This window comes from Ranitomeya imitator, chromosome 6 (assembly GCF_032444005.1).
Source record: "Ranitomeya imitator isolate aRanImi1 chromosome 6, aRanImi1.pri, whole genome shotgun sequence".
Lineage (NCBI taxonomy): Eukaryota > Metazoa > Chordata > Amphibia > Anura > Dendrobatidae > Ranitomeya > Ranitomeya imitator.
Genome location: NC_091287.1, coordinates 572,546,005 through 572,569,626, shown reverse-complemented (window position 1 = coordinate 572,569,626; position 23,622 = coordinate 572,546,005). Strand labels below are relative to the sequence as shown.

The following is a 23,622-nucleotide window of genomic DNA, read 5'->3' as shown; positions in this document are numbered from 1 at the left end:
TTGTGGCAAAATTAGGGGGTCGGCTTATACTCGGGTCGGCTTATACTCGAGTATATACGGTAAGTGATTTTTCTACGTTAATCCCATTTTATTTGTAATTGTATTGTACATATGATAATTGTCTTTATAATATCTTTTTATACTTTGTAAACACTGCCTACCTTTTTTTGGAGTAAAATATAAAATTACTAGCTTGTCTCTCCTTGCTCTATAACAAACTGTCAGGTCCTCTGAAGTGAATTGTGCTACTAATCTGGGTTGGCTCTGGACCCGTTAATAATTATGAAATCGAAGCTGCTAGCAGCGGAATTTCTCCTGTGCGATCGGGAGGCTTTGTAGTGGCTGGCAGCATTGAAAATTATTGTTTCCGCCTGAGTGGGAGTAGTTATATCGCCCTCGCTGCAGTGCGCCCATTAGCCAGTACAAAGTAAGGCAGCCTTTCTGGTGACTAATTATCCTAGGTGCAGTACCCTGACTGACCTAAGGGTAAGGGGGCGCCAGAGAGCTGCAGGTTCCAAACCGGAACTGGGAAGTGGAATATAGATAAGAAAAAAGGAGGAGAAAGCACTACTGTATTGCCTGCACACTATACCACACAAATATATGCAAAAATATCAAATTTTATTTGGTACACTATGACAAAAGAATAAAACATAAGTAAAATACACAAGCACCCCACTCATGAACCCCCCATCATATATAACATAGAGTCCTTAAGATGCCAACAGGAGAATAATAACTCACATGAATACAAAATAGATAGTTATAATGCACAAAATAGTATATATATATATATATATATATAGAAAAATATCCAACGCACCTAAGACAATAAAGAGATGTAATGATGGGGTGGAAACCCCTAAATACCCCTGAATAGTCAGAGCAGGTATTATCCAACAAATGCCAAAATAGACAAAGCCCCCCAATCAATATAGCCCAAGCTCGATCATAGCCTTCAGATAACAAGCCGTATATAATAAGCCAAAAGCCAGCAGGTCACAACATGTGTGTAATACAGTAAAGGCTGACCAGGGTTAGTTACCCTGTCAACTTTTTGAGGCACACATTCATTGTGGCTTATCCATATTTGGCCCTGGCCAGCCTTTACTGTATTACACACAGCTTGTTATGTGAAGGCTATGATCGAGCTTGGGCTATATTGATTGGGGGGCTTTGTCTATTTTGGCATTTGTTGGATAATACCTGCTCTGACTATTCAGGGGTATTTAGGGGTTTCCACCCCATCATTACATCTCTTTATTGTCTTAGGTGCGTTGGATATTTTTCTATATATATATATATATATATATATACTATTTTGTGCATTATAACTATATCTATTTTGTATTCATGTGAGTTATTATTCTCCTGTTGGCATCTTAAGGACTCTATGTTATATATGATGGGGGGTTCATGAGTGGGGTGCTTGTGTATTTTACTTATGTTTTATTCTTTTGTCATAGTGTACCAAATAAAATTTGATATTTTTGCATATATTTGTGTGGTATAGTGTGCAGACAATACGGTAGTGCTTTCTCCTCCTTTTTTCTTAAATTGTTATTTACTACCGGCTTTTTGCACCTCCCCTTTACTATATCTATTATAGCTGTGCGCTTTTTCCTCAAATTACATGTGGAATATAGATAAATCCCCTTCAGAAAGAACCAGGGGCAACCAAACAACCCCGGTTCATGACAAATTGGTGTGAGTGGTGGGGATGTTAAAGGTATCCTCCCCGTGAACCGTGACAGATTATTGGTGGGATTCCTGACAGAGGGGGAAAATGAGAGGCGTGATGGGAAAATGAGAGAAGTGATGGGAAAATGAGAGAAGTGAGGTGCTGCTGCAGTATGAGGCTGTGTATAGAGAAGAGTGAGGCGCTGCAGGTGGAGGCTGTGTATAAGGTCGCATTCACACGTTCAGTATTTGGTCAGTATTTTACCTCAGTAATTATAAGCCAAAACCACGAGTGGGAGAAATATACAGAAGTGGTGACGTGTTTCTAATATACTTTTCCTCTGATTGTTTTACTACAAGTTTTAGCTTACAAATACTGAGGTAAAAATACTGACCAAATAACGTGTGAACGAGGTCTAAAGGAGAAAAGTGTGGTGCTGCAGAAGAAGTAGGCTGTGTATACGATACGCTTTATTGCAATGGTAAGAAAGGACGTTGAGAAGGCCGAACTTTTAAATTCCTATTTTGCATCTGTTTTCTCTCAGGAAGGAAATGTAACATCAACTGATCTTCACTGTCCTATTAAAGGAATAGAAGATTCCACAATATTTATAAACAGATAGTGAGGAAACATTTACCTAACATAAATGAATTCAAGTCTCCAGGTCCAGATGAATTACACCCCAGAGTACTGAAGGAGATAGCAGAAGAAATTTTTGAACCACTCTCCATAATCTTTGAAAATTCTTGGAGAACAGGAGAAGTCACTGAAGAATGGAGAAGAGCAAATGTTGTTCCTATCTTCAAAAAGGGGAACAAGGTGGACCCAGGGAACTATAGGCCGGTGAGTCTGACATCTATACCAGGAAAGATCTTTCAACAATTTATTAAACAACATGTATGTAAGTACCTGGATAAGAATGAAGTGATTAAGCAGAGTCAGCATGGGTTTGTAACCAATAGGTCATGTCAGACTAACTTAATTTCCTTCTATGGCAGAATCACTGACTGGGTGAATCAGGGAAATGCTGTAGGTATAGTATATCTTGACTTCAGCAAAGCATTTGACAAAGTATCTCACACTATCCTTATTGAAAAAATGACTAAGTATGGAATGGACAAGGCAACTATTAGGTGGATTCATAACTGGCTTAGTGATTGGACCCAAAGAGTGGTCGTAAATGGCTGCACATCCAGTTGGAAGAATGTCTCAAGTGGGGTACCACAGGGATCTGTCCTGAAAAATGCAAAGTACTACATCTGGGCAATAAAAATTAAAAAAGCATATACAGAATGTGAGGAATAGGGCTAAGCAACAGCATATGTGAAAAAGACTTGGGTATACTAATAGATCACAGACTGAACATGAGTCAACAGTGTGATGCAGCAGCAAAAAAGGCAAATGCAATTCTGGGAAGTATTAACAGAAGCATACAGTCTAGATCACGTGAAGTCATTTTTGCCCTCTACTCCTCTTTGGTCAGACCTCATCTGGAATACTGTGTCCAGTTTTGGGCACCACATTTTAAAAAAGACATCAACAAACTGGAGCAAGTTCAGAGAAGAGCGATCAGAATGATGACCGGTCTGCAAACCATGTCCTATGAGGAACAGTTACAGGATTTGGGAATGTTTAGATTGCAAAAAAGAAGACTGAGAGGAGACATAATAGCTGTCTACAAATATCTCCAGGGCTGTCACATTGTAGAGGGATCATCTTTATTCTCATTTGCACAAGGAAAGACTAGAAGCAATGGGATGAAACTGAAAGGGAGGAGACAAATTAGATATTAGAAAAAACTTTTTGACTGTTAGGGTGATCAATGAGTGGAACAGGCGGCCACGAGAGGTGGTGAGTTCTCCTTCAATGGAAGTCTTCAAACAGAGGCTGGACAGACATCATTCTGGGATGATTTAGTGAATCCTGCTTTGAGCAGGGGGTTGGTACAGATGACCCAGGAGGTCCCTTCCAACTCTGCCATTCTATGATTCTAATTAGAGCAATTTTTATCGGTATCAAGTGTTTGCAATTGTATATGGTAGAGGAGTGTGAGGTACTGCCGGAGGAGGCGACTATAAAGGAGAAAAGCTGTGTTGAAAAAAAAATGCTGTGTATAAAGGAGGAGCGTGAGGTGCAGGAGGAATAAGGCCGCCGTTAGAAGTCGTATCGGCAGTCGTTAAGGAGTTAATATTGTGCTCTTAAAAACCTTTTGCTTCAACAAAATGGCTCCGGTTGTGTTCCTTGTACCAGTGCGGGAGCGTTGTTATGTTCAACAGCGACAATTTGTTTTTCTTGTGCGTGTTCCCACACTGGTCCTTGGAACACAGTGGGCCGCGCATGTGCAGATTGAGAGCATTGCTTGCCGATATATGCTAACGCCAGCACCGTTTTATTGAAGCAAAATTTTTCTTTTTTGAAGACCACAATATTTGTTAACAAGATCAATCTTCAAAATGTAAGTCTCTTTCCAGGTATGTGCATGGCCAGCAAGTCAGTGGATAAGGAACAGACCCTGATCAAGCATTATTCTAGCCAATAGAGTTCCACAACACCTTGGAACCACAAGGACTTCCTACGCATAAACTCTTTCTAAAACCTGGAGCACCTATTCTGCTGTTGAGAAATTTAGATCCACCAAAGCTGTGTAATGGAACAAGACTCTTGATTAAGAACCTGTTTACACATGTAATTGAAGCAACCATTTTGACAGAATGTGCCAAAGGAGGGGACATTTTCATTCCAAGAATTCCACTAATTCCATCTGATTTGCCTTTTGGTTTTAAATGCCTCCAGTTTCCAGTTGGACTGGCATTTGCAATGTCCATTAACAAGGCTCAGGGACAGTCCTCGAATGAAATAGGGATCGATTTGCAATCTCCATGCTTTTCTCATGGTCAACTTTACGTGGCCTGTTCAAGAGTTGGAATTGCCAAAAATCTGTTCATCTTTGCACAGGAAGGAAAACTAAAAATGTTGTTTATCAAAAGGCTCTTGAATGAGTTGAAAATAAAATGCTATCAATACTTAGGTAATCGTTTAGTTAATTTGTGTTGCAAATCTGTAGTGTTGAATATATGATGTGAAATGTGTTTATGTGCAATATTATCATTATAATTTGTTATAGCTAACCACAGTTAGGTACTATGCCCGGGCAACGCCGGCCTTTTCAGCTAGTATATAATAATACACAGGAGATACCCAAGTTATACCGGCTGTACATATGTAATAATACACAGGAGATACCCAGGTTATACTGGCTGTACATACAGTTGGGAAAAAAAGGATTTAGTCAGCCACCAATTGTGCAAGTTCTCCCACTTAAAAAGATGAAAGCGGCATGTACTTGACATCATAGGTAGACCACAACTAGTAGAGTCAAAATGAGAAAAAAATCCAGAAAATCACCTTGTCTGATTTTGAAGATTTATTTTGCAAATTATGATGGAAAATAAGTATTTGGTCACCTAAAAACATGCAAGATTTCTGGTTCTCACAGACCTGTAACTTCTTCTTTAAGAGGCTCCTCTGTCCTGTCCTCCACTCATTACCTGTAGTAATGGCTCCTGTTTGAACTTGTTATCAGTATTAAAGACCCCTGTCCACAACCTCAAACAGTCACACTCCAAACTCCACTGTGGTGAAGACCAAAGAGATGTCGAAGGACACCAGAAACAAAATTGTAGCCCTTCACCAGGCTGGGAAGACTGAATCTGCAACAGGCAAGCAGCATGGTGTGATGAAATCAACTATGGGAGCAATAATAAGAAAATGGAAGACATATAAGACCACTGATAATCTCCCTTGATCTGGGGCTCCATGAAAGATCTCATCCCATGGGGTAAAAATGATCACAAGAACGGTGAGCAAAAATCCCAGAACCACAAGGGGGGACCTGGTGAATGACCTGCATAGAGCTGGGACCACCGTAACAAAGTCTTCCATCAGTAACACACTACGCTGCCAGGGACTCAGATCCTGCAGTGCCAGATGTGTCCCCCTGTTAAAGCCAGTACATGTCCGGGCCCGTCTGAAGTTTGCTAGAGAGCATTTGGATCATCCGGAAAAGTATTGGGAGAATGTCATATGGTCTGATGAAACTAAAGTAGAACTGTTTGGTAGAAACAAAACTCGTATTTGGAGGAGACAGAATGCTGAGTTGAATCCAAAGAACACCATTCCTACTGTGAAGCATGGGGGTGGCAACATTATGCTTTGGGGCTGTTTCTCTGCAAAGGGACCAGGACGACTGATCCGTGTACATGAAAGAATGAATGGAGCTATGTATCCTGAGATTTTGAGTGCAAACCTCTTACCATCAGCAAGGGCATTGAAGATGAAACGTGGATGGCTCTTTCAGCATGATAATGATCCCAAGCACACCACCAGGACATGGAAGGAGTGGCTTCGTAAGAAGCATATGAAGGTCCTGGAGTGGCCTAGCTACTCTCCAGATCTCAACCCGATAGAAAACCTTTGGAGGGAGTTGAAAGTCCGTGTTGCCAAGCGAAAAGCCAAAAACATCACTGCTCTAGAGGAGATCTGCATGGAGGAATGGGCCAACATACCAACAACAGTGTGTGGCAACCTTGTGAAGACTTACAGAAAACGTTTGACCTCTGTCATTGCCACAAAAGAATATATTACAAAATACTGAGATGAACTTTGGTTAATGACCAAATACTTATTTTCCATCATAATTTGGCAAAATAAATCTTGCCAAATCAGACAAGGGGATTTTCTGGATTTGTTTTCTCATTTTGACTCTCATAGTTGTGGCCTACCTATGATGTCAATTACAGGCCTCTCATCTTTTTAATTAGAAGAACCTGCACAATTGGTGCCTGACTAAATACTTTTTTCCCTACTTTATATAATAATACACAGGAGATACCCAGGTTACATCGGTGGTGTTTCCAGGGTTACTGACCCTCCAGTGTGAATCTGAACAGGTCGGCATACAGGTCCACAGTCAGGGCGCCTCTTGTGTTCTTGTTTATCCTCCGTTGCATGAGGGACACAAAGTCGGAGGCGACCTCATCCAGGAACGGCAGAAACTTCTTCACCCCCTTCAGGTTCAGAACCTCCTTGTTCATTATTATGCGGTCCGATCTCCAGGCTTCTCCGTTCCTGTGTAGACACAGAAACCAACACTGACAACCTGCCACAGATCTGACCGCTGACCACCCACCACAGATCTGACCACAGACAACCCACCACTGATCTGACCACTGATGACCCATCATAGATCTGTCCGCTGACAACCCACCACTGATCTGACAGCTGACAACCCACCACAGATTTGACCACTGAGAACCCACCATAGATCTGACCAAGAACAACCCACCACAGATCTGACCATGGACAACCCACCACAAATCTGACCATGGACAACCCACCAAAGATCTGACCACGTACAACCCACCACAGATATGACCAAGAACAACCCACCACAGATATGACCATGGACAACCCACCACAGATCTGACCATGGACAACCCACCACAGTTCGGACCAAGAACAACCCACCACAGATCTGACCATGGACAACCCACCAAAGATCTGACCACGTATAACCCACCACAGATCTGACCATGGACAACTCACCACAGATCTGACCATTGACAACCCATCACAGATCTGACCACTGACAACCTACCACAGATCTGACCACTGACAACCCGTCATAGATCTGATCGCTGACAACCCACCACAGATCTGATCATTGACAACCCACCACAGATTTGACCACTGAGTTCCCAGATCAGATCACTGATAACCCACCACAGATCTGACTATTGACAAGTCGCCACAGATCTGACCATTGACAACCCACCACAGATCTGACCACTCACAACACAGACCTGAATCCTGACAACCCACCACAGATCTGATCACCAGATGGTCGGACCAACCCTTCCGAGAGCAGGTACTCACAACAGAAACACGCCGGACTTGTGGTTCCTCATGTCTCTGTGGATGGCCCACGGCTCAATGCTCATCCTGCGGGGAAAGACACCCTCAGACTGGAAGAGTCGCGCCACGTCCTGAGGAAGCAGAATATTAACGGAGCTGTGCGTGCCCAGGTTCTCCCTGCAGAGGAGGAGACAGGGAGGAGGATTAAACACATCTCATGGGGGTCTGGGCCCCAGCACAGGGGCCCTCAGAACTAGTCACTGCCATATACTACGCACACCTCCCATCAGAAGGATGGGCAAAGCCCAAAAGTCTGATGGCCATGATTTATCTGGTGATGGGGATATGTATTCCACTATTTGGCATTAGGAGGGACTTCCAAATGTAAAAGGAAAAACTAAAGCCAAAACGCTCCGTGTGAACTTATGCTAAAGGGGAGGCATCAGTTTTATTTATTTTTTGTTATATACATGTAATTATGAAATAAATAATGTTTCTTAACATTATTCCCTTTAAAAAACTTAGGTTTGGTTTGGTAGGTCCTTTTATAAATCCATAAAACCGGCGCAATAGTCTGACAGCATTATTCCCAGATACCACATGAGTCGGAAAGACCTGCGGCATCTCCGCCATGCTGGTCCCATTTTGTTTTAGCTCTTTCCATCCATTTCATCCTTTTTCTCGGGCCCCCAGACCTGTGTGTTGGGTCCAGCAGAAAAATATTCCGCTTTCCCATTGACTTGCATTGGATTCATTATTCAGTACGAATACACAGATATTAGAAATTATTCATGGCAATTTTCCCGAATCCAAACATTTCACTATTCACTCATCACTAGTCATTATCTCAGTAAATTAGAATACTTTATAACATTAGCTTGAAAAATGATTGTAAAATCTGAAATGTCGTCCTACTGGAATGTCTGTCCAGTAAATGCACTCAATACTTGGTCGCGGCTCCTTTTGCATCAACTACTGCATCAATGTGGCGTGGCATGGAGGCGATCAGCCTGTGGCGCTGCTGAGGGGTTATGGAAGCCCAGGTTGCTTTGACGGCAGCCTTCAGCTCCTCTGCATTGTTGGGTCTGGTGTCTCATCTTCCTCTTGACAATACTCCACAGATTCTCTATAAGGTTAAGGTCAGGCGAGTTTCCTGCAAATCAAGCCCAGTGATACTGTTGTTTGTACACCAGGTATTGGTGCTTTTGGCCGTGTGGACAGGGGCCAAGTCCTGCTGGAGAATTTTTGGAAGTGCATTGAACAGCAAGGTTGATTGCTGCTGAGGGGAAAAAGAAAAAAAAAATTCTTTAAATCTTCAGCAGAGCGAGTGTGAACGGCGGTAAGTGTGACTTGTGATTCAGTGATTTTGGAGTCAGGGAGTTTCCAAGGGAGGAATTACTGAATTGCTGTCTGTATTTTATTAATACTTTGCTATTATTTTTATTTAACGTTTCTGTGTGGTGCAATCCCCATTAGGAAATGTGCTCCACTCTTGTTAATGCCTCCAGTGCACATCTTGCCACATGTATGCAATCCTTGAGCAGCCGGTCGAGGGTGCACACTGCTGTGCGAGATGTGAGCACGTTGTGCATTTGGAAGCCCAGATTCTGGATCTAAATGTGCAGCTGGCAACACTGAGATCCATAGACAATATGGAGAGAAGTCTTCTGCTCACAGAGCAGACGCTCAATGGGATAGGTGAGGGGGGGGATGGTGGGATGGAGCTGCAGGACGGTGAAGTAGCAAGCTGGGTGACAGTTAGGACGCGGGGTAGAGTGAAGAGTGCCAGGGAGGCTAGTCCTGATCTGTTGGCAGATGAGGGGGTGCCAGTACAGGGGTAGCACTGCTGCAGCCAGGCATGTCCTCTGAAAGCCGGAGGAGTGACTGCTCCAGTAAGGAGGGAAATAGGAGAGCAGGGCAGGCCAGACAGGTGCTGGTAGTGGTGGACTACACTATTAGGGGAACAGATAGGGCAATCTGTCACAAAGACAGGGATCGTCGAACGGTGTGCTGCCTACCTGGCGCTCAAGTCCGACACATCGCTGATCGGGTGGACAGATTACTGGGAGGGGCCGGTGAGGACCCAGTGGTCATGGTGCACATTGGCACACATGACAAAGTTAGAGGTAGGTGGAAGGTCCTTAAAGATGATTTCAGGGAATTAGGCTGCAAGCTGAAAGCAAGGACCTCCAATGTGGTATTTTCCGAAATACTGCCGGTACCACGTGCCACGCCAGAGAAGCACCGGGAGATTAGGGAGGTTAATAAGTGGCTCAAGAATTGGTGTAGGAAGGAGGGGTTTGGGTTCCTGCAGAACTGGGCCGACTTCTCAGTTTGCTACAGGCTCTACGCTAGGGACGGGCTGCACCTCAATGGGGAGGGTGCAGCTGTGCTGGGGGAGAGAATAGCTAGAAGGTTGGAGGATTGTTTAATCTAGGGATTGGGGGGGGGGTATTCAATTTATAGGAGGGGAAGATAGTGAAGATAGAGACCTGGGCACAAATAAGGAAGATGGGGGTGGCGGTGGCATGGGGGGTGGGGTCAGAACAGTTAATAATTTAAGAAAGAATAGAGGTACAGAGAGGAACATCAAGTGCATGTATACTAATGCCAGAAGCCTCGCCAACAAAATGGAGGAATTAGAACTAAATGTTGTTGGAGCATAATTATGACATGGTGGGGATATCTGAGACGTGGCTGGATGAGAGCCATGACTGGGCTGTTAACTTGCAGGGCTATAGCCTGTTCAGAAATGACCGTACAGATAAGCGAGGGGGAGGGGTGTGTCTGTATGTAAAATCGTCATTAAAACCCATCCGGCGTGGTAATATAGGGGAATCTAATGAAAATGTAGAATCCCTGTGGGTGGAGATAAGGGGAGGGGGAAAAAATAATAAATTACTGATAGAGGTTTGTTATAAATCTCCAAAAATAATGGAAGCAATGGAGAATATCCTCGTAAAGCAAATAGATGAGGCTGCGACTCAAGGAGAAGTCATTATTATGGGGGACTTCAACTACCCTGAAATAGATTCGGGAACAGAAATCTGCAGTTCCAGCAAAGGTAATCGGTTTTTGACAACTATGAGAGACAATTACCTCTGACAACTGGTTCAGGACCCAACAAGAAGGGGGGCACTGCTAGACCTAATATTAAGCAACAGGACAGACCGCATAGCAAATATAAGGGTTAGGGGTCACTTGGGAAATAGCGATCACAGAATAATAAGTTTTCATGTATCCTTTAAAAAGATGTGTAATAGAGGGGTTACACGGACACTAAACTTCAGGAGGGCAAATTTCCAACGGATGAGAGAGGATCTCGGTGCAATTAACTGGGACGATATCCTGAGACACAAAAATACACAAAGAAAATGGGAGACGTTTATTAGCATCCTGGATAGGACCTGTGCACAGTATATACCGTATGGGAATAAACATACTAGAAATAGGAGGAAACCAATATGGCTAAATAGAGCTGTAAGGGGCGCAATAAGGGACAAAAAGAAAGCATTTAGAGAATTAAAGGAAGTAGGTAGTGAGGAGGCATTAAATAAATACAGAAAATTACATACATTCTGTAAAAAGCAAATCAAGGCAGCAAAGATTGAGACAGAGAGACTCATTGCCAGAGAGAGTAAAAATAATCCTAAAATATTCTTTAACTACATAAATAGTAAGAAACTAAAAAATGATAGTGTTGGCCCCTTAACAATAGTCTGGGTGAGATGGTGGATGAGGATGAGGAAAAAGCCAATATGCTAAATGACTTTTTTTCATCAGTATTTACACAAGAAAATCCCATGGCGACAAAATGACTAGTGATAAAAATTCCCCATTAAATGTCACCTGCTTAACCCAGCAGGAAGTGCGGCGGCGTCTAAAAATCACTAAAATGGACAAATCTCCGGGCCCGGATGGGATACACCCTCGAGTACTGCAGGAATTAAGTACAGTCATTGATAGACCATTATTTTTAATCTTTAAAGAGTCCATAATAACAGGGTCTGTACCACAGGACTGGCGTATAGCAAATGTGGGGCCAATATTCAAAAAGGGGACAAAAACTGAACTCGGAAATTATAGGCCAGTAAGCTTAACCTCTACTGTGGGTAAAATCCTGGAGGGCATTCTAAGGGACGCTATACTGGAGTATCTGAAGAGGAAGAACCTCATGACCCAGTATCAGCACGGGTTTAATAGGGACCGTTCATGTCAGACTAATCTGATCAGCTTCTATGAAGAGGTAAGTTCCGGATTGGACCAAGGGAACCCAGTGGACGTAGTGTATATGGACTTTTCCAAAGCTTTTGATACGGTGCCACACAAAATTTGATACATAAAATGAGAATAATGGGGATAGGGGAAAATATGTGCGAGTGTGTTGAGAGCTGGCTCAGGGATAGGAAACAAAGGGTGGTTATTAATGGAGCACACTTGGACTGGGTAGCGGTGAGCAGTGGGGTACCACAGGGGTCAGTATTGGGCCCTCTTCTTTTTAACATATTTATTAATGACCTTGTAGGGGGCATTCAGAGTAGAATTTCAATATTTGCAGATGACACTAAGCTCTGCAGGGTAATCAATACAGAGGAGGACAATTTTATATTACAGGATGATTTATGTAAACTAGAAGCTTGGGCTGATAAATGGCAAATGAGCTTTAATGGGGATAAATGTAAGGTCATGCACTTGGGTAGAAGTAATAAGATGTATAATTATGTGCTTAATTCTAAAACTCTGGGCAAAACCATCAATAAAAAAGACCTGGGTGTATGGGTGGATGACAAACTCATGTTCAGTGGCCAGTGTCAGGCAGCTGCTACAAAGGCAAATAAAATAATGGGATGCATTAAAAGAGGCATAGATGCTCATGAGGAGAACATAATTTTACCTCTATACAAGTCACTAGTTCGACCACACTTAGAATACTGTGCACAGTTCTGGTCTCCGGTGTTTAAGAAAGACATAGCTGAACTGGAGCGGGTGCAGAGAAGAGCGACCAAGGTTTTTAGAGGACTGGGGGGTCTGCAATACCAAGATAGGTTATTACACTTGGGGCTATTTAGTTTGGAAAAACGAAGACTAAGGGGTGATCTTATGTTAATGTATAAATATATGAGGGGACAGTACAAAGACCTTTCTGATGATCTTTTTAATCATAGACCTGAAACAGGGACAAGGGGGCATCCTCTGCGTCTGGAGGAAAGAAGGTTTAAGCATAATAACAGACGCGGGTTCTTTACTGTAAGAGCAGTGAGACTATGGAACTCTCTGCCGTATGATGTTGTAATGAGTGATTCATTACTTAAATTTAAGAGGGGACTGGATACCTTTCTGGAAAAGTATAATGTTACAGGGTATATACACTAGATTCCTTGATAGGCCGTTGATCCAGAGAACTAGTCTGATTGCCGTATGTGGAGTCGGGAAGGAATTTTTTTCCCCAATGTGGAGCTTACTATTTGCCACATGGGTTTTTTTTGCCTTCCTCTGGATCAACATGTTAGGGCATGTTAAGTTAGGCTATGGGGTGAACTAGATGGACTTAAAGTCTTGCTTCAACCTTAATAGCTATGTTACTATGTTACTATTTCCATCTCTAAAATGCTTGCCGGCAGAGGAAGCATGAAGTGCTCTACAATGTCCTGGTAGACGGCTGCGCTGACTTTGGTCTTGATAAAACCCAGTGGACCTACACCAGCAGATGACATGGCCCCCAAACCATCACTGATTGTGGAGACTTCACACCAGACCTCCAGCAGCTTGGATTGTGGCCTCCACTCTTCCTCCAGACTCTGGGACCTCGATTTCCAAATGAAATGCAACATTTACTGTCATCTGAACACAACACCTTGGAGCACTGACAACAGTCCAGTTCTTCTCCTTGGCCCAGGTAAGACGCTTCTGGCGCTGTCTATTGGTTTTGATGATATTCTAATTTTGTGATAAGCACTTGTATATACAGTACAGACCAAAAGTTTGGACACACCTTCTCATTTAAAGATTTTTCTGTATTTTCATGACTATGAACATTGTACATTCACACTGAAGGCATCAAAACTATGAATTAACACATGTGGAATTATATACTTAACAAAAAAGCGTGAAACAACTGAAATTATGTCTTATATTCCAGGTTCTTCACAGTAGCCACCTTTTGCTTTGATGACTGCTTTGCACATTTTTGCATTCTCTTGATGTGGGGGTGCACACAAGCAAGTGGGGGTGCTACTTCATTGGTATAATTAATTCGGTGCATTGTACTTAATACTCACTGTTGCTCACTGGTGGTGGAGTCGGCATACTCCTCACCCTACAATGCACCTTCCAGATCATCCCCCCAGCTCCATCCCTCTCATTCCTTTCTTTTGAGGTCCACACCATCAGGCTCTTTTGTCCCCTCTCCCTCACAGTAGCAGTCATATACCGGCCCCCAGGCTCACCCACGCACTTCCTGGACCATTTCTCTGCTTGGCTGCCGCACTTCATGTCCTCCGAACTTCCAACCCTTATCCTGGTAGACTTCAACATCCCCATTAACAGCCCCACTTCTACATCTGCATCCCAGCTTCTATTACTAACCACTTCTCTCGGCCTCTCACAGCTCTCAACCTCTGACACACACAAGGACGGTAACACCCTGGACCTGGTCTTTGTTCGGCTTTGTTCAATCTCCTTCCTAGATAACTCACCGCTTCCCCTCTCTGACCACAACATTCTCTCATTCACACTCACAAATCCTTGCTCACCCCAGCACCCTCCTACCTACCACATATTCAGAAATCTACATGCTATTAACCCTCATACACTTTCAGACTCCCTACACTCATCACTGTCCCCAATCTCTTCCTTTTCCTGTCCTGATCTGGCGGTACATCATTTCAATGACACTCTTAGAAGCCCCCTGGACCAAGTAGCTCCCCTCACCCTCAGAACCTCCAAAACAGAGTGAAACAGCCCTGGCTCACAGCGCAAACCCGATTTCTCCAGCGATGCTCTAGGTGTGCTGAACGCTTATGGAGGAAAACACACACACCAGAAGACTTCATACACTTCAAATTTATGTTAAGGACCTATAACTCTGCCCTTCACCTCGCCAAACAGACCTACTTCACCACCCTGATCTCCTCACTATCCAACAACCCCAAGAAACTTTTTGACACCTTTCACTCCCTCCTCAGGCCAAAAGCACAAGCCCCTATCAGACATTTGTGCTGATGATCTAGCCTCTCACTTTATAGAGAAAATAGATAATATCCATCAGGAAATACGCTCCCAGACACTAAGTTCAGTGACTCCCATCCCTCCCTGCATCTCCCCTGGCTCACTCCCCACATTCGATCCCATCACAGAAGAAGTCTCCAAGCTCCTCTCCTCTTCTCGTCCGACTACATGCACCACCGACCCCATTCCCTCACACATCCTGCAGTCTCTCCAGTCGTCACATCTCACCTACCTACAATCTTTAATCTCTCCCTCTCCTCTGGTATTTTTTCCCTCCTCCTTCAAACACTATCATTACTCCATTACTAAAGAAACCCGCCCTCGACCCATCCTGCACAAACAACTACAGACCGGTCTCCAATCTCCCCTTCATCTCTAAACTCTTGGAGTGCCTACTCTACTCCCGCCTTACCCGTTACCTTTCCACTCACTCCCTCCTAGACCCTTCACAGTCCTGTTTCTGCCCCCTACACTCGACAGAAACTGCACTCATCAAAGTGACCAATGACCTGACAGCAAAACGTAATGGTGACCACTCTCTGCTCATTCTTCTTGACCTTTCTGCAGCTTTCGACACTGTTGACCACCCTCTCCTATTCTCTAGGCATTAAGGACACTGCTCTCTCCTGGTTCTCCTATCTTTCTGACCGCTCCTTCAGTGTTCTGTTCTCTGGCTCCACTTCATCTCCTCTTCCTCTCACTGTCGGGGTACCTCAGGGCTCAGTCCTTGGCTCCCTTCTCTTCTCCCTCTACACGGCCCCAATTGGGCAGACCATCAGCAGATTTGGCTTTCAGTACCATCATTATATAAACTGATGATGACCTTTGACACACTCAGTGCAGGAATGAATGTGTGGCATGGATTTATGTCTTTTTACATCAATGAAGGAATTTGCTCCTCAGACTATGTGTGGGCATCACACCACAGAACCAGACCCATTCAGAGGACAGTAAAACATTTAGACTTCCTTATCTATGAACTTTTCCAATATTTATGGACACAACTGTTTATCACTCTCACATAATGGTAGTTCTGCTTATCGTCACCTGTCTTATCTATGGCATTTCTGGGCTGTATTGTGCATAAATATGTGAATCTTCAAAATGTCTATTAGTCTATGCCTGATGAAGGGACCTGGGTAGTCTGGAAAGCTTGCAATTTGTTACCATCTTTTCAGTTAGCCATTAAAAAGGTATCAACCACTGAGGAATCTCAATTCTAAACGTGAAAAAAACAAATCCAGAAAATCACCTTGTCTGATTTGGCAAGATTGGTTTTGTAAATTCTGGTGGAAAATAAGTATTTGGTCACCTAAAAACATGCAAGATTTCTGGCTCTCACAGCTCTGTAACTTCTTTAAGAGGCTCCTCTGTCCTCCACTCATTACCTGTAGTAATAGCTCCGGTTTGAACTTGTTATCAGTATAAAAGACACCTGTCCACAACCTCAGTCACACTTCAAACTCCACTATGGTGAAGACCAAGAGCTGTTGAAGGACACCAGAAACAAAATTGTAGTCCTGCACCAGGCAGGGAAGACTGAATCTGCAATAGGCAAGCAGCTTGGTGTGAAGAAATCAACTGTGGGAGCAATAATACGAAAATGGAAGACATGCAAGACTACTGATAATCTCCCTCGATCTGGGGCTCCAGACAAGATCTCACCCCGTGGGGTCAAAATGATGACAAGAACGGTGAGCAAAAATCCCAGAACCACACGGGGACCTAGTGAATGACCTGCATAGAGCTGGGAACACCATAACAAAGGCTACCATCAGTAACACACTACGCTGCCAGGGACTCAGATCCTGTAGTGCCAGATGTGTCCCTCTACTTAACCCAGTACATGTCCAGGCCCATCTGAAGTTTGCTAGGGAACATTTTGATTATCCAAAAGGGATTTGGATGTTTCGCCCCCCAGCAGTTCACCCTTGGGTACAGTTCACCCCCGCACATTTCATCCCCAGCATTTGGCCCCCAGGATAACACTTACCTGTCACAGCTGTAGCTCCTTGGGTCACAGAGTGCAGTCTAGCGGTACCCCGTGACATCAGATGGAAACAGTTGATTTAACATGTCACAAAAGTGCAGCACTCTGTACAGTACTTTTGTGACACTTGGATTGATGACGGATGGGAATTCATGATCCACTAAGACAAACGGGGGCAAACTGCTGGGGGCGAAATGTACTTGGGGCAAACTGTTGGGGTGAGAAACATCCTATAACCATCCAGAAGAGTATTGGGAGAATGTCATATGGTTTGATGAAACCAAAGTAGAACTGTTTGGTTGAAACAAAACTCGTTGTGTTTGGAGGAGACAGAATACTGAGTTGCATTCAAAGAACACCATACCTACTGTAAAGCATGGGGGTGGCATCAATATGCTTTGAGGCTGTTTCTCTGCAAAGTGACCAGGACGACTGCTCCGTGTACATGAAAGATTGAATGGGGCCATGTATCGTGAGATTTTAAGTGCAAACCTCCTTCCATCAGCAAGGGCATTGAAGATGAAATGTTGATGGGTCTTTCAGCATGATAATGATCCCAAGCACACCGCCAGGGCAACAAAGGAGTGGCTTCGTAAGAAGCATATGAAGGTCCTGCAGTGGCCTAGCCAGTCTTCAGATCTCAACCCCATAGAAAACCTTTGGAGAAGAAGAGTTACAGAAAAGTTTGACCTTTGTCACTGCCAACAAAGGATATATAACAAAATATTGAGATGAACTTTTGTTAATGACCAAATACTTATTTTCCAACATAATTTGCAAAATAAATCTTGCCAAATCAGACGCGGTGATTTTCTGGATTTGTTTTCTCATTTTGACTCTCATAGTTGTGGTCGACCTATGATGTCAATTACAGGCCTCGCTCATCTTTTTAAGTGGGAGAACTTGCACAATGGGTGGCTGACTAAATACTTTTTCCCCATTCCCCACTGTAATATACCGTGCCTTGCGAAAGTATTCGGCCCCCTGGAACTTTTCAACCTTTTCCCACTTATCATGCTTCAAACAAAGCTGCCAAATGTCAATTTTTGGTGAAGAATCAACAACAAGTGGAACACAATTGTGAAGTTGAATGAAATTTATTGGTTATTTTAAATTTTTGTGGAAACTCAAAACCTGAAAAGTGGGGCGTGCAATATTATTCGGCACCTGTAACTTAATACTTTGTTGCGCCCCTTTTGCTGCGATTACAAGTCGTTGGGGTCTATCAGTTTTGTACATGGAGAGACTGAAATTCTCGCCCGTTCTTCCTTGGCAAACAGCTCGAGCTCAGTGAGGTTGATGGAGATCGTTTGTGAACAGCAGTTTTCAGCTCTTTCCACAGATTCTCCATTGGATTGAGGTCTGGACTGTGACTTGGCCATTCTAACACCGGGATACGTTTATTTGTGAACCATTCCATTGTAGATTTTGCTTTATGTTTGGGATCATTGTCTTGTTGGAAGACAAATCTCCGTCCCAGTCTCAGCTCTTTTGCAGACTCAAACAGATTTTCTTCCAGAATGGTCCTGTATTTGGCTCCATCCATCTTCCCATCAATTTTACCCATCTTCCCTGTCCCTGCTGAAGAAAATCAGGCCCAAACCATGATGCTGCCACCACCATGTTTGACAGTGGGGATGGTGTGTTCAGGGTGATGAGCTGTGTTGCCTTCACAATGCACTGTATAGATAATAGATGATAGATAATAGATAGATGATAAATAATAGATAGATGATAGATAATAGATAGATGATAGATAATAGATAGATTGATGATAGATAATAGATAGATGATAGATAGATAGATGATAGATAATAGATAGATGATAGATAATAGATAGATAATAGATAAATAATTGATAGATAATAGATAGACAATAGATAGATAATAGATAGATAATAGATATATAACAGATAGATAATAGACAGTAACAAAGACCAGGAGCAGCACTGAACAGCAATAATGGCTGCCCGGCTCCACACAACCATCCCGTTGTTGTCTCCAGTAATGTTGTGATGACAGCAGTGCAGTGTGTCCCCGCGTGGGGCGGCCATGTTTCTTAGCATTTCTGTTGCAGTGAGGGGTTTATACTGCAGCGATACATAAGATTCCATTACGAGGTGGTCAGTGAGAATGCCAGTGACAGCAGTGATAACAGAATGCATGGTATGATAAGTGACAAAGCCTGAAACCCATGCAGAGTGGTGCTAGTGTGTACAGTGACAGAGTGTGGGGCAGTAAGTGGGAGACATTAACACTGACTCACTGCGGCCATTATAGTAAGCATGTATATTTGTATATAGCACCGAACACCGGCATCCAGAAGAACACTGGTGCGCTTGTCCATGTGCGTCATGTAGCGATCGAGGGGGCTCATGGTACAAGACAAATTGTTAGTGAAGGTGCAGGAGATGAGGAACAGATTGAGGAGGATGAGGAGGAAGATGTGAAGGACGCGCAACAGTCAGGAGATGAAGAGGATAATGATCCCCTCTCTGTTGTCTGTGGTTGGCTGAGACGGAGGAAGCAACCTTGAGTGTTACCCCGCCACCAGCACACCATGGATTTGGACCTCATGGAAGAGTAAATTTAGCCAGATGCTTCCTCCCGGAAAGGGACGTGCGAATGCTGGAGTATAGAAACACGCTTGTAGAAAATCTTTAGACGGGTTTTCCCAAGACAGCAGTGAGGCTCACGGTGTGCATCCCAGTTATAGACTTCCAACCCCGGGAAGTCGAGTCGTCAATGTTATAACATTAGCAGCAGTTTAAGGGGCAGAAGCAATATCTGTGAGACATTTCACACATTTTTTACACCGGCCTGTACACCAGCAGAACAGAATACAAATCTGACACGTTGTGAACATCTGGAGAGGATGGTGCAGGAGTATCTGGAGTTCACTATCAATACCATCAGGGGGTTTGGACCCTTTTACATTTTGGTCTTCAAAAATGGAAGAGTGGCCTGAGCTCGCCTCACACGCCTTGGAGGTTTTATCATGCCCGGCAGCCAGCGTTCTCGCAGAACGTGTCTTCAGCGCTGCTGGTGGTGTCCTGACGGATAAGAGCATCCGGCTTTCCCCTGAAAGTGTAGACCGCCTAACTTTCTTTTTCAATAGTCTTTATTATAATTTTAAGACATTTAAGACAAGATGGAAGAGGGAAAAGGGTAACATGGGGAAAAGGGAGAGGGGGATAACACACACTACAAATATAGAGAACTCAATTACAATGATGTCTAAAGTAGCCAAAGTCGTACACTACAGACATAAACAATCAATAAGATAAAACCATCTCTTTAACCTAAAACAATAATCTAAAATGTTGATATCAGATACTAAATCTGAACCGAATCTCAACCGGACACCCAAAGTAACTAATTGCTGGAGTGTACAGGGGGAGAGTGCTTTGACTTCAATTTCAAATTCCAGGAATCCCATTTATTCGTATATTTTGGAAGGAAATGAATATTTATCGCAAATCTCCATTCCAAAGCACTGTGAATCAGAAGGGAGTCAAGAATCTCTGAAAATTTTGGAGGGTCCTTTTTTTTCCACCGTGCGGCCAGGGTGTTCTTTACCACCAACAGGATATGTATAACAATCTTCCTGGCAGCAGGATCAATTTCATCCACTTCTAAGGACAAAAGCGCCATCTGTGGAGAAATACTAATATTTCCATCCGAGAAGAAACTGATGTGATCACTTGTTTCCCCAAGTATTTTCCTTTAGGACAGCTCCAGAACCAATGGTTCCCAGGTCGGCCTCATTGTCTCCAGCACAGAGTGGAGTTCTCTTGGTTCATATGATGCGGCCTGGATGCTGGAGAACACCACCTCGCCATCATTTTATAGAATCGTTCTTCAAGAACCATTGAAACCTTTGAGGTATAAGAAAGTTTTATAGCTTTTTCCCAGTGTTTTAGTTGAGGAGTAACATTAAGCTCAGATTCCCAACGTTTTATCTAAGCATTTTTTTATAATTTTATCCTTATTAAAAATCTTGTAAATATTTGTTAAACTCCATACATTTTTATTCCCTGAATTATCAATGAATCAAGAGATAGTATTCATGCTAAGTGCTCTTGAACTTAAAGTTCCCCCATTTTATCCTTCAATATGATAAAAAACAGAACTCCGGAGCCGGTATATTGTATTTGCATTTAATTTCACTAAGGGTAAATGAGTGTCACCGGAGTATAAATCACCTACTTTTCGAACCTTAGATTTGAGCCAAATATCTGGGATTATTACATCGTAAATACACGAAATGAATGAGAGCAGAACCTTTTTAAAAGTAAGGCTAGGGTCACATTGCGTTAGCAGCAGCCCGTTCAGCTCATACGCTAACGGGCTGCTGCTAACGCAAGTGCCGGCGCTACATCACGCTAGCGCAGATGGAGCTTCTGCTAACTCCATCTGCGCTAGCAGTGACGGACCCGGAAACGCTGCAGCCCGCATCTCAGGTCCATCACTCAATGACGGCGCATCACTAGCACACGCCCATTCTGGGCGTGCACTAGGCGATGCATCCGGCATTGCATTCAATGGCGGCGTTAACGGAGTACGTTATGCCGTGGTGTAACGTACTCCGTTTAACGTTGCCCCTGAACGCAATGTGAACCAAGCCTAAGTAGTCAGACCACCTAACTTTCATCAAGATGAACAAGTCATGGATCTCCAAGGACTTTTGCACCCCAATCGCAGACTGTACAGACTAGGCGATGGTGTCGCTTTAGGGTCATGCATTGATCTGAGCCATCTTTGTGTCTTCTGTGCCTGCTGTTGCTACTGAAGTTACAAACAATTATTTTAAATGAAAAAAAATAAAAAATATGGCTATACTCACCCCTCCGAAGAACCCTGGCTGTCACCACTGCGAGCGTCCGCCTCCGTTCCTGAGAATGTAGTGAGTGAAGGACCTTCAATGACGTCGCGGTCAGGTGAGCGGTCAAGTGAGCGGTCAGACCGCGACGTCATCGAAGGTCCTTCACTCTCTGCAATTCTCAGGAACGGAGGAGGATGCTTGCAGTGGTGACAGCCAGGGTTCTTCGGAGGGGTGAGTATTTCCATATTTTTTATTTTTATTCTTTATTTTTTACATTAATATGGATCCCAGGGCCTGAAGGAGAGTTTCCTCTCCTCCAGACCCTGGGAACCATCCAGGATACATTCCGATATTTGTGTCCCATTGACTTGTATTGGTATCGGGTATCGGGCATCGGCGAGATCCGATATTTTGCCAATATTGGCCGATACCATCCGATACCGATGCTTTCAAATATCGGAAGGTATCGCTCAACACTAATGGGGACATGTTTTATTGATGAGGATTGTGGGCTGTAGGTGGAAATTGATGTCATTTGAGTTTTGGGAAAAATCTTTCCTTTTCTCCCGTCTGATGTCCGATCCGGGAGTCTCATTACTGAGGCGTCTGCTCGTCCACTTGGGAGATTGGCGGGCCTGTACGTTTCATACATTTGGCTTCTTTGGAGTTTTGATTCTAGCAGTGTTCCTCTTCACCTATTGGAATATTTGTGATAACTTGTCTGGCAGGGTGGGATTTCCAGCCACATCTTTCCCCTAATTGTGATATTTGTACAAGTATCATTAATAAGTGTGATATGCCTGATATTTGTAAACTGTGGGTAAATCTCAAGTTCATCTCATTATGATTGATGTATTGTCCACAATCTGCTACCAGTTCCCAGGGTCCCTCCGAAATCAGGAGGAGATCGTCAGTGAAACGTCCGTACCACCTGTTATGGGAGAAGTCGGCCTGCTCGATTCGATCCCCGAACACAACAGCATTTTAGTGCTCGATCACCACTAGTCAAGAGCAATCAGCCTGTGATTACATTGACCGCACAAGTCGTCATCTCACATCTCACAACTTCTTAATTACAAAGTTGCTGAGAAGTAAAACAAAAAGGTAAAGGAGGAATAATCGAATGATACGCCTCAATTCTCTTTTTATTCACATCTTCATACTAACATCACATCTGAGCTTCAGTTGCTCTTTGCGGCAGATTTGACAGGAAGAACAAGGTCATATTCTTCAGCTCAAAGTGATGAAGCAACAGTAGCTTCCGTCATCAAACATCAATGGTAACCAGAACACAGATGTAAGCACAGAGGTCCACCACTTACCTGTATATGGGTCCTAGGTGGTGGAAGTTCTCCTCCATGACTTGGTGCATGCGCAGGAAACTATTCCTTCTCCATGACTGGAAGAGGTTAAACCAGGCATTGCGTCCAGTGCTGGGGATGGAGTGGAAAGGCAGAACTGAGCTACTGGAGGAGACATCTGAGGAGGCTTCATGGACCACCTGAGCAGTGGACATGCATGATGTCCCTGAGAGGATGATGCACGGATCCCATGGATGGTGTCCCAGCAGACATGAGCCAATCTGTCTCAGGACCTTCCTCTTCATCTTGAGCTGCTCTTGGTACTAACTTGCACCTGAAGTGGCTCAGTCTTTCATGGCGTGTTCTATCTACCCTAGTGAGAAGACAATGTCTTGCAGACCTTAGGGTCACTTTCTGCTACGTGTCGCTTCGCTCTCAATCGCCTTCTTGTTTCTGCAGTGACTTTCTCATATACAGCTGTTATCACCAGATCTTTCCATGACACACGATGCCCCCTCCCTGGCTCGGACCACCCAGCCTCCCCACCCTGACCTCCTTCAGCTTAGATGTTTGATCATGGAACATGTAAATGATGGCTTGAATTTAGTGGATGTCATGTTAATTAGCAACATCGTCCATCACAGAAGTGGCAGCAAATCTAACAGCAGGGACGTGTATGAAGTAT

General features: G+C 43.7%; 1 protein-coding gene across 1 annotated transcript in view; it reads right to left on the bottom strand.

Annotated features, from left to right (window-relative positions):
* Nucleotides 1–23,392, bottom strand: part of LOC138643248 (cytochrome P450 11B, mitochondrial-like) — a 61,057-nt gene extending 37,665 nt beyond the window's left edge. The window contains exons 1-3 of the mRNA XM_069732130.1: nucleotides 22,959–23,392; nucleotides 7,616–7,771; nucleotides 6,609–6,808 (exon numbers count right to left, since the gene is read on the bottom strand). Coding sequence (XP_069588231.1) covers nucleotides 6,609–6,808; nucleotides 7,616–7,771; nucleotides 22,959–23,242 — 640 coding nt within the window. The 5' untranslated portion in view covers nucleotides 23,243–23,392. The remainder of the gene's footprint in view (nucleotides 1–6,608; nucleotides 6,809–7,615; nucleotides 7,772–22,958) is intronic.
* Nucleotides 23,393–23,622: the final 230 nt, after the last annotated feature.